This window comes from Mya arenaria, chromosome 10 (assembly GCF_026914265.1).
Source record: "Mya arenaria isolate MELC-2E11 chromosome 10, ASM2691426v1".
NCBI classification, from domain to species: domain Eukaryota; kingdom Metazoa; phylum Mollusca; class Bivalvia; order Myida; family Myidae; genus Mya; species Mya arenaria.
The window spans coordinates 29,204,662-29,219,151 of NC_069131.1; the positions used below are offsets into that span (position 1 = coordinate 29,204,662).

Consider the following 14,490-nt stretch of genomic DNA (forward strand, 5'->3'; position numbering starts at 1 on the left):
GAGAAAATAGGAAAGTAATCTTTGTTTAAAGTCTTCATTCAAAGCAAAATATTGCCTTCCGACGTAGCATTTACGACACAATTTATCACTTGGTATAATCACACTGAAACAGATATTTACTGAATACCCAGATTTAACAATACAGACTATCATACAGACTGAGAAGTGCAGATCTGTATGTTTCTTCAAGTCGAAAAAGGACATTCCGATAATATGAATAAATCTAATATTTCTTTAAGAATATATACATTTATTTCAATGAATATTGAATATATAAACCCATACCTTAACTCTTAACCATCCTCTATTCACTTGTATAGCAATCAGAAGAATACTAAGCACAAGGCATTTAAAAATTGCAAATCACTTACAATGGGTTTGGTATCTGGAATGCTCCAGATCCGGGCCATATTGAGCCAATCTGCAGGGTCTTCCTGATGGCCCCTGATATGCTATCTGGCTGATCCTCACCTAAGGCTGTAAGGAGGGAAATGTTAGGAATGGTATAGGCATGAATGAACAATTTCTACATGATATTTGATTTGCTTATAGTGTCAATGAAACAATTGTATTTTTCTTCTGTTGCTGCATGTTACTTAGTAAGCATCAAGGTTACAGGATGAGATGTTCTTAAACATTTCAAGACTTAAACTCTTACAAGTAGTGTTTTTTTGACTAAACTAAAAACGGTTTGAAAAAGTGAATTCTATCGGAGTGATTTCCGAAGGTAATGCCAAAATTGGTTTACTTTTTCATGTACATGTATGGGTTTTTTCCCGTTGTCTGTGAATTCCTCAAAAAATGTGTTTATTTACAAAGTTAACATGATTACCTTCACCAAAGACAAAAAATTAGTAAATATTCTTACGCTTTCTAGGTTTTAAGGTTTCAGGCTTGCATAACTTCTGCTGTACAACAGTCCCCTGAGAAGCTTCCAGATTGATAGTCTTTTCTGAATCCTGCCTTCTGATTGGCTCATTGGTTGCTATGGCAGTGACAGGTTCCTTTATGTCCTGGTCTGTCATTGGCTCATTGATGGCCAAGGTATTAGCAGGTACCACTGGATCCTGAACTGGGATTGGTTTACTGGTTGTCAGAGAAACAACAGATGCCTCAGATTCCTGGTCTGTAATTGGTTCATTGGTTACCATAGTAATTGCAGATACCACTGGATCCTGAACTGTGATTGGTTCGCTGGTTGTTAAAGGAACAACAGATGCCTCTGATTCCTGGTCTGTGATTTGCTCATTGGTTACCATAGAAATTGCAGGTACCCCTGGATCCTGAACTGTGATTGGTCCACTGGTTGTCGTAGAAACTATAGATGCCTCTGATTCTTGGTCTGTAACTGTTTTATTGGTAGTCAAAGCAACAGCAGGTGTACCCGAGTTAACAGCTTGTTCCAATTCCATCTTTTTCATAGACTCTTCCACAGATAGGACTGGAGGAGATATAACTGAAAATAGAAGATTAGTATTGCATGTATGCCCAAATCCAACTTCTTTTGCCTGAATTCATCTGCACTTCTGGAGAATGTAAGGGTGTGCTATCAATTTAAGACATTGTATTAATTATCTTTAAAACATATTACAGACATCAGTAAAAACACACGTTTAAATTCATTTTTGCTTATAAACTCAAACATAAATTCAATAGATACATATCAATTAAAGATATCTTAACAAATAACAAATTATGGTATTAATAAATGTTAAAATGTTGAGAAATTTATTCATTAAAGCTGATACAGATTTTCCCATACCTAAAAAACCTGTTTATGATAACATACGATTTCATTCATCATTACATTTGTCACTGTAGGTAATGGGCTCTTTTGCATCTTGGTACAAGGCTTATTATGGGAATGTGTAAATGTCTGTTTACATTCAGTATATGATTATATCCATGATATAATGTAGTTACATAAACAATTGTACCAGTACATATTATAAGCATTATACATGATATTGACACAGCTGAGTATAACACATGTATCAGTTACTGATTACTATGAAAGTATTTGCATGAATGTTACCACCAAGATACATGTATTACATAGTACCATTAATTATCACAGCCCTCTCCCATAAAATGCAAACAGAGCCTCTTCCAAATATAAGCAATGTTCGGTAAACATGTCCAAAAGAAATGTTTGAGATACACAATTATTCTTTCATGGTTGCATCCTCATAAACATTTTGAGAAAGATAAGACTAGATTGTTTACAGAATTTTAATTTTTTATTGTCAAAGCCTTGGTGTTGTTGTCTCAGTGCAAAACCTTTATTCTTCGACTAAGAACTCAAAAAGTGTTAAAAGAGATTCACATCAAATTTGTACACATGTTACTTCTGACAATGTGCACATATTTAGCAAGACCCATAACCCAGGCTTAAAAAAAGTTATTTCCCTTGACAGATCAAATAAGTCTTGCAAAAACTTAGCAATAAGTTAATAACAGTTCAATATAATCACATGAAACTTAAATGTTCACATATTAACAGTGACAAGATGCACATATTTGACAAGGCCCTTAACTCTGGATATAGAATTAATGAGTTATGCCGCAAACTGGGAAAAAAGACAAGTGTACAAGTAGCACCATGGCCAAAACAATGAGTGAACTCAACCATGCGAAACTCCTCGGCTATTTTCAAACAAAAACAACTCTGATGTATGCGGGTACATCAGGAGCAGTAGTTCGTAAAATTTCAAATAATAGTATAAGTTAACTTTAACAGTTATAATAGTAATTTAACGTGTATTTTGAATTACTATGTCTAAATTGATTGCCAGTGAATTGCATTATTGCTTAAAAAATAGGATACCCAGGAGTAAAGTCATCAAGTTTAACTGCTAAATTGAAATAACTACGCATTCTACTTGCAGCCTGTTAAATGTAAAGATTTCTGACATTGTTAACAGTCCATAAATATTCGAGGTTGTTTTTGATGGAAAATGGCCAAGGTGTTCCAAATGGAACTCAGGTCGTTTTTGATATATAGGTCAAAGCCTTAAGATTCCTTCAGAAATAGGGGCCAGGAGTGGAATTCAATATGAAACTTAAGTATACCTTACACAAATTTGAATTCATTCACCATGTAGTGTTGTTACCTATATCACACAATCAGATTGGCTACATTGTTCTTAGATCTAATAGGACCAATATTGAATTTGTGACCCAAGGGAAGGCTTTTGACAACATGTTCTTGTTGATGAGACATGAAATGTGCTGTTAAGTGATCACAAAATTATATAAACAATGGAGCAACTTTGAAGATTAAATGCTGTCTGAATACAGAGTAAATGAATGCAAGAAGTAACAAGGAACAATTTGCATTATTTTTTGCAGTGCAAAGCAAGGAACACATGTAGTAATATTAATTGATATTTTTGCACTAAGGGGTGACATGCCATTCAGGGCTTCCATTAAAGGAAGTTTGGAAGTATATTACTCCCTAGAAATGGATTAAAACTTCCAAAATTGATTCCTTGGAAGTACAAAAACTTCCATAATTTTAAAGAAAACTTCCAAAGTAGAAAACTTGGAAGTTCAAAATATCAAAACCTCGTATCAATATTAATTTTATGGTCACAGTTCCAATCAGTCTTTAAGAAAAATGAATTATTATAATAAAAGTCTTTAAATTTGGCAAGTTAAAGTTGCAAATTACTTGATTTTTAACATATTAGTTGAAAAATAGTGGAAAAAGATATTGTATTCGGTACAATTAAACTTCCACATTTCAGTGAAAAACTTCCAAAATTTATGGACAGGATGTTCATACTTCCAGTTTCAAATTCTTAATGGAAGCCCTGGCCATAAATTCCAATCCTAAAAAATAAGTTTGTGTAGGAGTTATATAGGCCCAAAGCAAAGTAAAGGGCACATAAAATAGGTTGATGCATAAAATAGGTTGATGCATAAAATAGGTTGATGCATAAAATAGGTTGAATAGGTTGATGCATAAAATAGGTTGATGCATAAAATAGGTTGATGCATAAAATAGGTTGATGCATAAAATAGGTTGATGCATAAAATAGGTTAATGCATAACATAGGTTGATGCATAAAATAGGTTGATGCATAAAATAGGTTGACGCATAAAATAGGTTGACGCATAAAATAGGTTGACGCATAAAATAGGCTGATGCATAAAATAGGTTGATGCATAAAATATAATCTTTATTTTAATGCATTATCATATTTAACAAATGAGGATCCTTTGGCTTCAATGATAAAAAAGTGCATATGATTTAGGTACTGATAAATATTAGCGGTATTTTGGCACTTTTTGACTGGGGAATTGGTGGCCATGTAGCTATCAATTCAGAGAAAAAAATTAATGCCAGTGTACCAAAATCATATCTTGTTTGTTTTTTTATTTTATCATTAAAGTCAAATGAGTAAAACATGATAACGCATTAAAAATAAAAATAAAATAATTTTGTATCAACCTATAATGTGTGCCTTCAAGGTTTCTAGACCCCTGTTGAAAAAATTTCCTAAGAGAGTTATACCCTTTTCTCACATTTTTTTAATGCAAATGTCCAGCGAAAAAACAAATTTTATAAATTAATGTACAATAGCCTGAGATTAAGATCTCTCAATACTGATTTTAGGATAAATTCTAAATTGTATCACCCCTGTGCAGTGCAACAAGTATATTATGCAATCACGCTTCTTGATATTTCACCTATATCCTCTCTTTGACAGACCACGTAGGTCTCGGACAATTCGTTATCGGGGCTCTCTGGCCAGATGCCAGCTGCTGTTATTCCCGGAGTTGTGCCGTACATGAAACTTGCTGAGAAATCAGACAAGCATGCACTGTCCCTACCTAGATATAGAAGACATTACAAATCATCACTTTAAAGGGACTGGACACCAGATGGTCCAACAATTAACAAAAACAGATTTTCCTAAAAACAGGCCTAGAATTGTCAAACCGAGCCAGTATGAGGCTGATACATCACTTGTGATTAGCACCAATACATATACTTATGTAAGTTTAAAATTAACTGGTATTTACCTGGTAGACAAACCCAGTAAATTAAAAAATACCCCAAAACTGTGGAAGATACATGTGTTTACCAGTCAAGTTTTTAATCTATAACTACATGAACTTTGAAAAATCATTTTTGAAAAAGCGATCAAAGGAAACGTGTTGATAACATGGCCCAAATGTCAATATCTTTAAATAAATAAAGCGGAGACTAAATGTGTTTTTCTTCAATCTCTTGAGACATTCTATTTCGTTTAGAAGGAAATTTTGCAATTAAAAAGTTCTCATTTTCTTCAACAGATCAAACACATGCAACTTGAAATTTGAAGCTTTGAGAATAGCTTTAAAAGTGTGGCCAGAAGTTCATGTAAAAAACACCATTTCATAACAAAATATCAATGCTACTAAAATGAAAGTGGCAAATACCAATAAATGCTGGCTGTACAGAGGAATGGCAAACTATTTCTTTGAAGTGAGGCCATAACTCTGAGGTTATTGCTCACTGCATTTACACATACCATGCTTAACTAATGTGTGTTGTTTAATCAAAATCCATTGAGTAGTTTAGAAGTTACGCAGCTGACAAGAAAAAGTAACAAAGGGCAATAACTCTGTTGTTAAATGAAAAAGTTATGGTTGTCACTGCACTTTCTCTCATTGTGCTTTACCATTCATTTTGCATTAAGTTTAATTATTAAATTCCATCCTTTAGTTTTCAAGTTATGCTCTGGACAAGGAAAAGTAACAAAGGGCAATAATTTGTGATTAACTAAAAGAGTTACAGTTCTTGAACACTGCATTTTCTCTGATTGTGCTTTACCACCTTATGAAGTTTAATTGAATAACACCCAATAGTTTTTGAAGTTCCATAAAAAAAAGTATAAACAACAAACAAAAAGGAATCCTACGTTGTGGTGGAGACATGCTGATGAAACTGAAGTCTGATTCTTGGCGGGGCCTGTTGAAGTATGAGCCTCCAGACATAGAGAACAAATCATCGTTGTCTGGCTGTTCGTCAGGGCTGGAAGGGATATTCGGGGGCCAAGGTTCTGGGGGCTGGCACTAAAGTAAAAGGATTATAATTTATGTAAAAGTATTATAAAATCATTGTTATATTATCCAACTGGCAATACAGGCCTGACAGGGTATTTGGGGGCCTGGGCCAGTATTGAATATTGGTCTTGCTCGTATCCTTCGACATGCCTCAGTGATTTCATTCAGCCTATTGGTCAGCTATTAATATACAGGCCAATCAAAACACTTAGTTTCTTATCTGAAATTTATGATCAAGTTTGCTTATTGAATACGACCCCAGGGCTCTGACAGCTGGCACTTTAGTAAATCAATGTCTATAAAATCTTTTTTTTTTCACGGAGACCTTATTGTCAAAATAAAAACAAAGAAAACATGAAAAGTTTAAGTCACACAAATGTCATCATTTTGATTTCATATATTTTATTCTATACCAAGTTAGTTCACACTAAATTTCAATATATTCTACATTATTGATTGTACATATAATAAACTGGACTCATTCAATATTTTGGTACAATTAACCTTATTATCCTGATCCAAAGTCTCTCTGCCAATGTCTTCAGGCACAGGGGGCAACACAGTCACATCAATGTCTGTATCAGTCACAGGGGGCAACACTGCCACATCCAAGTCTGTATCCTTCAGAGTAGCATCAGTCTGGGCTGGTTTGTGTTCTGTATTATCGTTGCTTACAATGTTGACAAGTTCAGAACCCAACCTTTCATTTCTGACTGGTTCCTGCAAAGATAATTAATTAGAAATTTCAGCTTCTACCATATTTCAAAGCCGCTAAACATGCACACAGCTTGCTAAATATTACTATGAAAGTGTTAAGATTTATAAAAAAAATGCATTTAAAAAAAGATACTCAATGTTTGCCTAATGTAAATGTTTCTTAAAAAATGTGCAGACTAAAGCCTTTTTTAAGGTTGGACAAAGTTTTTAACTGCTGAAAGTATTCATTTGCCATGTACACACAAGGTTTTAAAAGTATTACACATTTTATTTAGTGGTGTGTAACCTGCAATGCACTTACTGTCTGTATTGGTTCCCCTAATGCACTGGTTCCCAGACTGGAAGAGACTGGTTCCTGGCTCTTTCTCACACTAGACTGCTTGGACTTCTTTTGTTGGGCATACAGCTCATTTAACCTGAGTAAAGAGCGTACATCTGATGTATAACCAGCAGTTATATACTAAAACATTATTCTAATCCATTTGTTTGTGGCGGACCTGTGGTCAAGTGGTAACACACTTGACTGTCGATCTAGAAGTCACAGGTTTGATTCCCCGCTGTACCACTAAAAAAATACTTATCATCTTATGGTAGGGACGTTAAATGGGGGTCCTGAGTGACAGTGCTATACACTGGAGCACATTAAAGAACCAGTTAAGCAGCTACTTGCTCTAACCAGGGTTACATTTAGTCTGTGCACTGTGCTTCAAAAACCTAAAATGACTAAAAATTTTATCAGACCACTAGCCCAATGGGCAAGGCCGAGGTAGAGTATAAATGGGCTTAAACACCGTACAGTGGTTCATTTATGCATTTCCTTTGTGACAATTGGGTGACTGTAAAATTGTCAATTGAACGTTGGCTTTACCTAGATAAACAGTATATTCACTCATTGCAAATTTGACTTAATCCTATCAGCACGATGCTTTAAAAAATGAAATTTTTTCATAAAACCAATCAGCTTATAATACAGTAAAACTGCGATTGCTCGAGAATGCCGGGGTCCAAGCTAAAACCTCGAGGGAACCTATGTTTCGAATGACCGAAGTTTCAATTTTCCAGTCTGTTATGAAATATCTTTCAGTGTATTTTAAGTTTGAAGTTGTCAAACCGACTGTTTACAATGAATGCGATTACGTGTTGCATTGTGGATATCGCTCATATGTTCAAAGGCTGTCGTGTACTAAATGTAAATAAAAAATCAATAAATGAATAAAAAGTTCTGTTTACTTCTTCAAAAAGCACATTTTCTAAACAAGAGCTGTTGTAAGACATCGCGCTCGACTTCGTCCCTTTGACTTAGAAGTGAATACAATAACAATGTAATATTACCAAGTTTGGTCTATTTATGTCAAACCTTACTAAAATTATTTTATGACTTTGATGCTGCCCTCCCACCACCCGAAAAATGACGCAAGTCATTCAAATAACTTGATTTCCCATTATGAAAATGTGGTAAAGAATATACAAATATGCCTTTCAAAAGATATTAAAATAAAATTATAAAAAAAAAAATAATAATAAAAATTCAAGGGCCATAAAGTATAGCCCTGCTTGTTGTCCCTTGGTAAAAAAACTGGTTAAGAAGGTAAAAATGTGCCGGTCAAAAAAAAATTACAAAAAAAATAAATATATATTCAAGGGACATAATTTGTATTTAGGGTTAAAATGGAGTTATGTTTCTTGTTGTAAGATGCTCGTAAATAATTTTGAATTTTATTAAGTGCATTGAATGAAAGGTATAGAATTTTTCTTTAATAAAATCCCAACTTGCCCTTAACTTTTACTTGCCTAAAACCATTACCTAAGTAAATCGGGGGCCATAACTTGTACTAAGGATATGGAGTTATGTTACCTCATTGGGTGATGGTCATGAACAATTGTGTGACCTATTAAGTCAATTGAATGAAGGATATAGAATATTAGAAGTTATTAATAAATATCCGAACCTGCCCTAAAACTTCAACCTAAGTTTCATATTAGGTCAATTAGGGGCCATAATCAGTGCAAAGAATAATATGGAGTTATCTAACCTCATCATGTGATGGCCCTGAACAACTGTGTAAAGTATGAACTCAATTAAATGAAAGGTATTGGACTTATAAGTGAAAATCCCAACTTGCTCTAAAACTTTAACCGGACACCGACGCCGGCGCTGGCGGTTTATCACACCTTATCAAATTTCCTTTCAACTGTCATTGCAATTTGTACAACTTGCGAAAATTTTAACACCCAGCAGTTGTTTGTTTATTTTTGGAACACAGGCTCGGGTGGAAAAAGTGTGAAATTATGACCTCGAGGGAGTCACGAAGTTTTGTGAATGATTTGTGCATTTGGGACGGCTATAGTGCTCCACTCCTCGACCTATTTAGGTTTTGATGCAGCGGCAGTATATTTTATATGAAAATAGAAGGAAAAATGTTCTGGACCAAATTCTGACCCTTGAGGGGCCCTGGTTCTCGAACGACCGCCTGTTCGACAACCACAGATTTAATGTATATCATTTAATCAGCATGACGCTCAGAAAAATGATGAACTATCTCCTAATCACCTTCATTGATACAAATTAGCTTAACTTTCATAAAACCAATCAGCTTATAATAGTTATTTACCATGCATACGACACCTACCTCTGGTTCCATACCCCTACAGTCTCGGCAATAGCCCTCTTCAGGTTGACGATCCCATCTTCAATCCTCCAGAAGGTCTCCTGTTGTTTCTCATCCAGAGTAAGCACCTTTACATCAACACTGGCTTGTATGAGGCTCTCGAGCCACTCTCGTAAGATAAGGACTAGTTCTTTTATCTTTGTTTTGTCAGCCTGATAAAAATCATCTTTTTAATAAAATTGTTATTAGAAAGATACAAAGTCAAACCCTACATATTAAACTACTATAATGACTACCAAAATGATATTGTGTGTATTGAAACAGTCAGGAAATAATTTTTTGAGTTTCTGAAGAGCTTAATATGTTTCTGTCAGTTTAAATGCTCTACACAGCTCATGTTAAAGTCAGTTTAAATGCTCACCAGAGCTTTTGTTACTGTCTGATTTAGTCGGTTTAAAGGCTTATCACAGCTTTTGTTATTGTTGTTTTAAAGGTTCTACAAACTTTAATCATTGTCTGTTTCAATGCTCTTCAAAGCTAACAGTATGTTATTGTGGGCTTACCAGTTTAAAATATTACAGAGGTTGTATTTGTATTTTATATGTCTTGTCAAATCATAATTTCAATAATTTTAAGAAGGGTGGTATATTTCAAGAAGGGTGGTTTATATCTACTATTAAAATTATATCATACAAGCTACAGTCGGTTAAAACAGCTCCACACAGATCATGCTATGTTATATGTCTTGCAGAGTCAAACTTTATCTTATCTTATCTTGTATCAAAAGTGGTGGTTTAACCTGTTGGTGTGTCTTTCCTTCTCCAAGCATCCTGGTGAGAATTTCACAGTGGACCTCTGACTCCAGGGTACATGTGTACTGCAATAGCTGGTCAAACATCTCAGTCACCCTGATATATATACAGCCATAAAGAAGCTTCCTTATATGGGTGAGAACTGTCCAGTAGTTAATGTGTCCTCCAACCCCAGAGGTATAAGGTACAAGCTCCACCAGAAGAACATTTTCCTGGGCCTCAAAAAGGACACAATACTCAATGCTCACTGGACACTAGAAGTTTGATAATGTAATGGAATAATTTAGACAAAAAACTACTGTGACTTTATTTAAGGTACCAACAAAAGTGCAAGTTCACTGATGGTTTATTTAATAACTGTTATGTTAATTTTTTATGCCTATTTTGGTATCATTTGAAAGCTGTTTGCTTGCTGAAGTCTAATATGTAAAATAAATAACCTTAAGTATATCATACATAAAATAATTACATTTTGTATATTTGCTCTATATATTTCAAATCAAATCGGACAGAAATAACATATTTAACCATCTTTGATAAGCCCACAAAACTTGTTTTTTTATAACATTTACAACATTCCAACAGTCTTGTGCTAAGCCCACGATTTCTGGGTCAGATACCTTCATTGCACAATGATCAAAATTACATGATACACCCAATGTGATAAACTCAATTCAATTACATAATATTACACTATAGTTTATCAAAGGGCTAATTGTTTGGAATCATATAGATGTTAATTAACAACATAATAAATGACATTGTGACTTTTAGTACTTTAAGATGTGCTCATATATTTCATTCTCATTCATCAGAGTTTTATAAAACCTGTGGTACGCATAGCATCTACACTCTCAGCAAGAAGGATATATTTAAATAAAACATGTACAAACAAAACAGTTGTCCCGAACTTTCATTTATAATAGAAATACTGCAGATCACAAAGTATCCATAAAACTTCTTCACCATAAAAGATTTGAAAAATAACAAATATATAATTCGAATGCCTTGTTTAACTTTAAAAAAGTTCTGAACAATCCGCCCACTATGCCTCAGAGTAACTGCCTTGGAACAATGAATATAGGCAAAAATGATATTTAACAAATGTACTCACATTCTAGAGAGTCGTTTAACCTCTTCTCTCTGTCTGTAGATGTACACTGTCTCCATAGTAACCGTGTAATCAATCACAAATGGCGGCGCCTTGATCTCTTTCAGTTTGATAGCAGAGTACCTTGTTAAAAAGATATTTATTATTTCAAAGTAAAACCCTATTACAGACACATCATTAAATATACATTCCTTGACAAAAACATATTAGAATGTACCTCCTGTAAGTCTTATATTCCTACTCAGTGATCTCCCTTGATTGGCAGAGAAGATCATTGCCAACATGTATGAAAACTAGCTGGATTTCAGCTATTCATTTTTTCAGATTTGTTTATTTTGTGGTATTGAAATTAATTTTGTTCAAATCTTGAAAAAATAATGTTTTGTAGAAAATACTTCAAATGAAAAATATGTCAATATTTTATTTTACCATCACATGATTTTTATCATGGTCATGTGACATGCATGACAGCAATAACAATAGCGCAGTGTTCAGTGAAAGTAAGTAACCACTATGTTTGAATTAGACTCGTGTTATCTATTTTTTTAGTTCACACTCTAAAACTTGAAAAATTAATCCCCAGTACATGTTAATTTAATGTAATCTTTCGAATATAATACCCACTATAATGGCATGAAGTAAAATCATTAAATTCAATGCAATCCTTCTTCTATGTAGGTACTACATGTACACCGGTTGTCGATAAAAAGCTAGCTTAAAACTTACGTTCATCTTTATAGTTTACAAACGACATCTGAGAACAAACTAATATTGACATCACTACAGCACAACAAACAAGAGTGTCGTGGAGGAATCGCAGCCACTGGTCTCTTTTCTCAATGAAACAAGTGACACAACTTGACGATTTTGATAGCAAGATTATTTGTGTATTGTATCTTGCAACATGTCTACCAAGTTTCAGTTAAGAATATGTTGAGTTATGGTCAATACTTTTGCACAACAATGGCCGATTGTTCAGAACTTTGTTATAGTTAACAACATCATAAAACAACAATGTTATTATGTGAATTATTTGATGATCAGTCCTTATATCTTAATAAAACAATTGTCTATAATCTTGTTAGGAATACTGCAGGGGCCGTATTCAATAAGCATCTTAGTAACAATTTTCAACTTAGTGAAAAATAGCCTTTTTTCTAATTTGAATTTTAAGAAAACGAACAATGTTTGTACACCAAAAATATGAAAATAAGCAAGAATATGGTCTGAACAATATATGCATATAAATAAATCTGATGAAAAGTAGCGGGTATTTGAAATAATCAATGTCAAAAATTACGAAATTACGACTAAGTTGAAAATATTCACTAAGATGCTTATTGAATACGATCCAATAAACTTCCAGAGCAATGATGGTTTGAAAGTCAAAAACTATGACATTAACAATGTTGTTAACTTTATGAAAGTTCTGAACAATCGGCCCAAGGTCAACAACACCCACAACAACATCATCAACTTTTCTTTCTTTGAAAAACAAACAAGCTTAGTATAAACATCTCTGCACAAAACGGAACAACAAATTCAAAACTCACTTGAACGAAGCAACAGTATCCTGGTAACCAAAGTACTGGAAGTTCTCATGATGGAGGGAATGTGGACATGTGTCTCCACGCCTCACAAAGTTGTCGCCATGGAAACGGAGCTCCAGATATCGAGAAAATGAGAGGTGCCAAGTCTCAATGCTCATTGGTATGCGTGGTGTGGTCTAGAAATAGAGGGAAGATTGATTATGTTTCATTTAATAAATAAATTTAGGGGTAAATCAAGGATTAATATTTCTTATAAGTTTGAACTATAATACTTGTATGATGCACTTTACAGATAGTTTTGTTTATGGCTTATAAATTTGCTGCATAGACTTGCTGTTGTAGACACATACAGAAATGCTCATCGTTATAAGGCCCAAACAATGTTTTGATACTATTACTGCAATTAAATAAAGCACATGTATAAATTTTATTCTTAAGCAAAGAAAAATCACTGCAAATAGAAAAATACACAGCAATAAGAACAATGTTAATTTTAGAAACTATGTGTGCTATCATTGATAACAAAGCACCAGGCATTCAGGGTGCTCATTGAGGGATCAGGTATTGTCATTAAAGCAAACAGAATTTAAGTGGCCTTAAAATGTATACTTTGGGTATCCATACAAAATTGTTTGTTTGGCCGGACTTAAAAAAGAAATAGGTGAAGATTTGTTTTGACCATGCATGAGCAAGAAATGTCCATTCCCTCTGTGAACACAAGCCAGTATCATTTCAAGCGCTTTTCCCCAATCTTTTCTGAATGAAACCTTGAAAATAGTAACACAAAATTGTGAAAATGCCAGAAATATAATCTAATGATTATCTAAAAAGGTGCTAGAACTCGGACCTATAACATTGCTAAGTGTGAATATACATCAGTCAATATCAAAATGATGGAGGAAAATAAAGCAAAATATCATAATTGCTTCTACTTAATTTTGAAAATTAAAATTATTTTGATTTGTGAATATGGCCCAAATTCAGCCCTTTTTAAAAAAAAAAAATCCTGAATACCTACCAGTTTGCACTTATAGCACCAAGACCACATCTGTATAGTTTTCCCAATGTTGATTGGCTTCTCCTTGGTTGAACGTTTCAGTACGAGACTGAGGCATCCACGCCCATGGACGAACCTCCGAATGTGCAGGTCCATCGACATGTGACAGGTGTCAGATGGGCACACATAGGATGGTCTGTAAGGGAGAGACAACACAGTAAAGCAGATACTGACATAGCCTCACCAATTAACTTCTCTCATATATATTAGTCAGTATATTTTATATGGGAAATTTTATTGAACTTTTCCTTGCATCGAAACAAATTCTAAACTTTTGACATCTAAAACATTGCAATCTGTGTTCATTGAGGTTGTATGTATATGTTCAGATTAATAATTAAACTAGTTAAAATATGCTTTCTGTACTATTTCACATTACCTACAGTGATTATACTTTTATAAATGTATATCTTTTCAACAGTATTACTTATTTGACTCAAAAGAGGAGGGCCTTTATTTAATGTTGAAATCACTTGTGTTGGATTGACCTATTTATATATTTATAGCACATATTTAAAATCATTATATCTACTTGTATTTTGTATTTGCATAATATACTGTCACTTAAGTGCAAGAA

The 14,490-nt window shown here is 33.8% G+C and overlaps 1 protein-coding gene across 2 annotated transcripts in view; it reads right to left on the reverse strand.

Annotated features, from left to right (window-relative positions):
* The window catches only part of LOC128206261 (1-phosphatidylinositol 3-phosphate 5-kinase-like), a 57,376-nt gene that overhangs the window by 19,557 nt on the left and 23,329 nt on the right, over positions 1–14,490 (reverse strand). For both annotated transcript variants that reach the window (XM_052908616.1, XM_052908615.1), the window contains exons 24-34: positions 13,875–14,049; positions 12,860–13,032; positions 11,310–11,429; positions 10,183–10,291; positions 9,405–9,595; positions 7,076–7,190; positions 6,562–6,777; positions 5,913–6,066; positions 4,696–4,839; positions 869–1,456; positions 372–477 (exon numbers count right to left, since the gene is read on the reverse strand). In XM_052908616.1, coding sequence (XP_052764576.1) covers positions 372–477; positions 869–1,456; positions 4,696–4,839; positions 5,913–6,066; positions 6,562–6,777; positions 7,076–7,190; positions 9,405–9,595; positions 10,183–10,291; positions 11,310–11,429; positions 12,860–13,032; positions 13,875–14,049 — 2,091 coding nt within the window. The remainder of the gene's footprint in view (positions 1–371; positions 478–868; positions 1,457–4,695; positions 4,840–5,912; positions 6,067–6,561; positions 6,778–7,075; positions 7,191–9,404; positions 9,596–10,182; positions 10,292–11,309; positions 11,430–12,859; positions 13,033–13,874; positions 14,050–14,490) is intronic.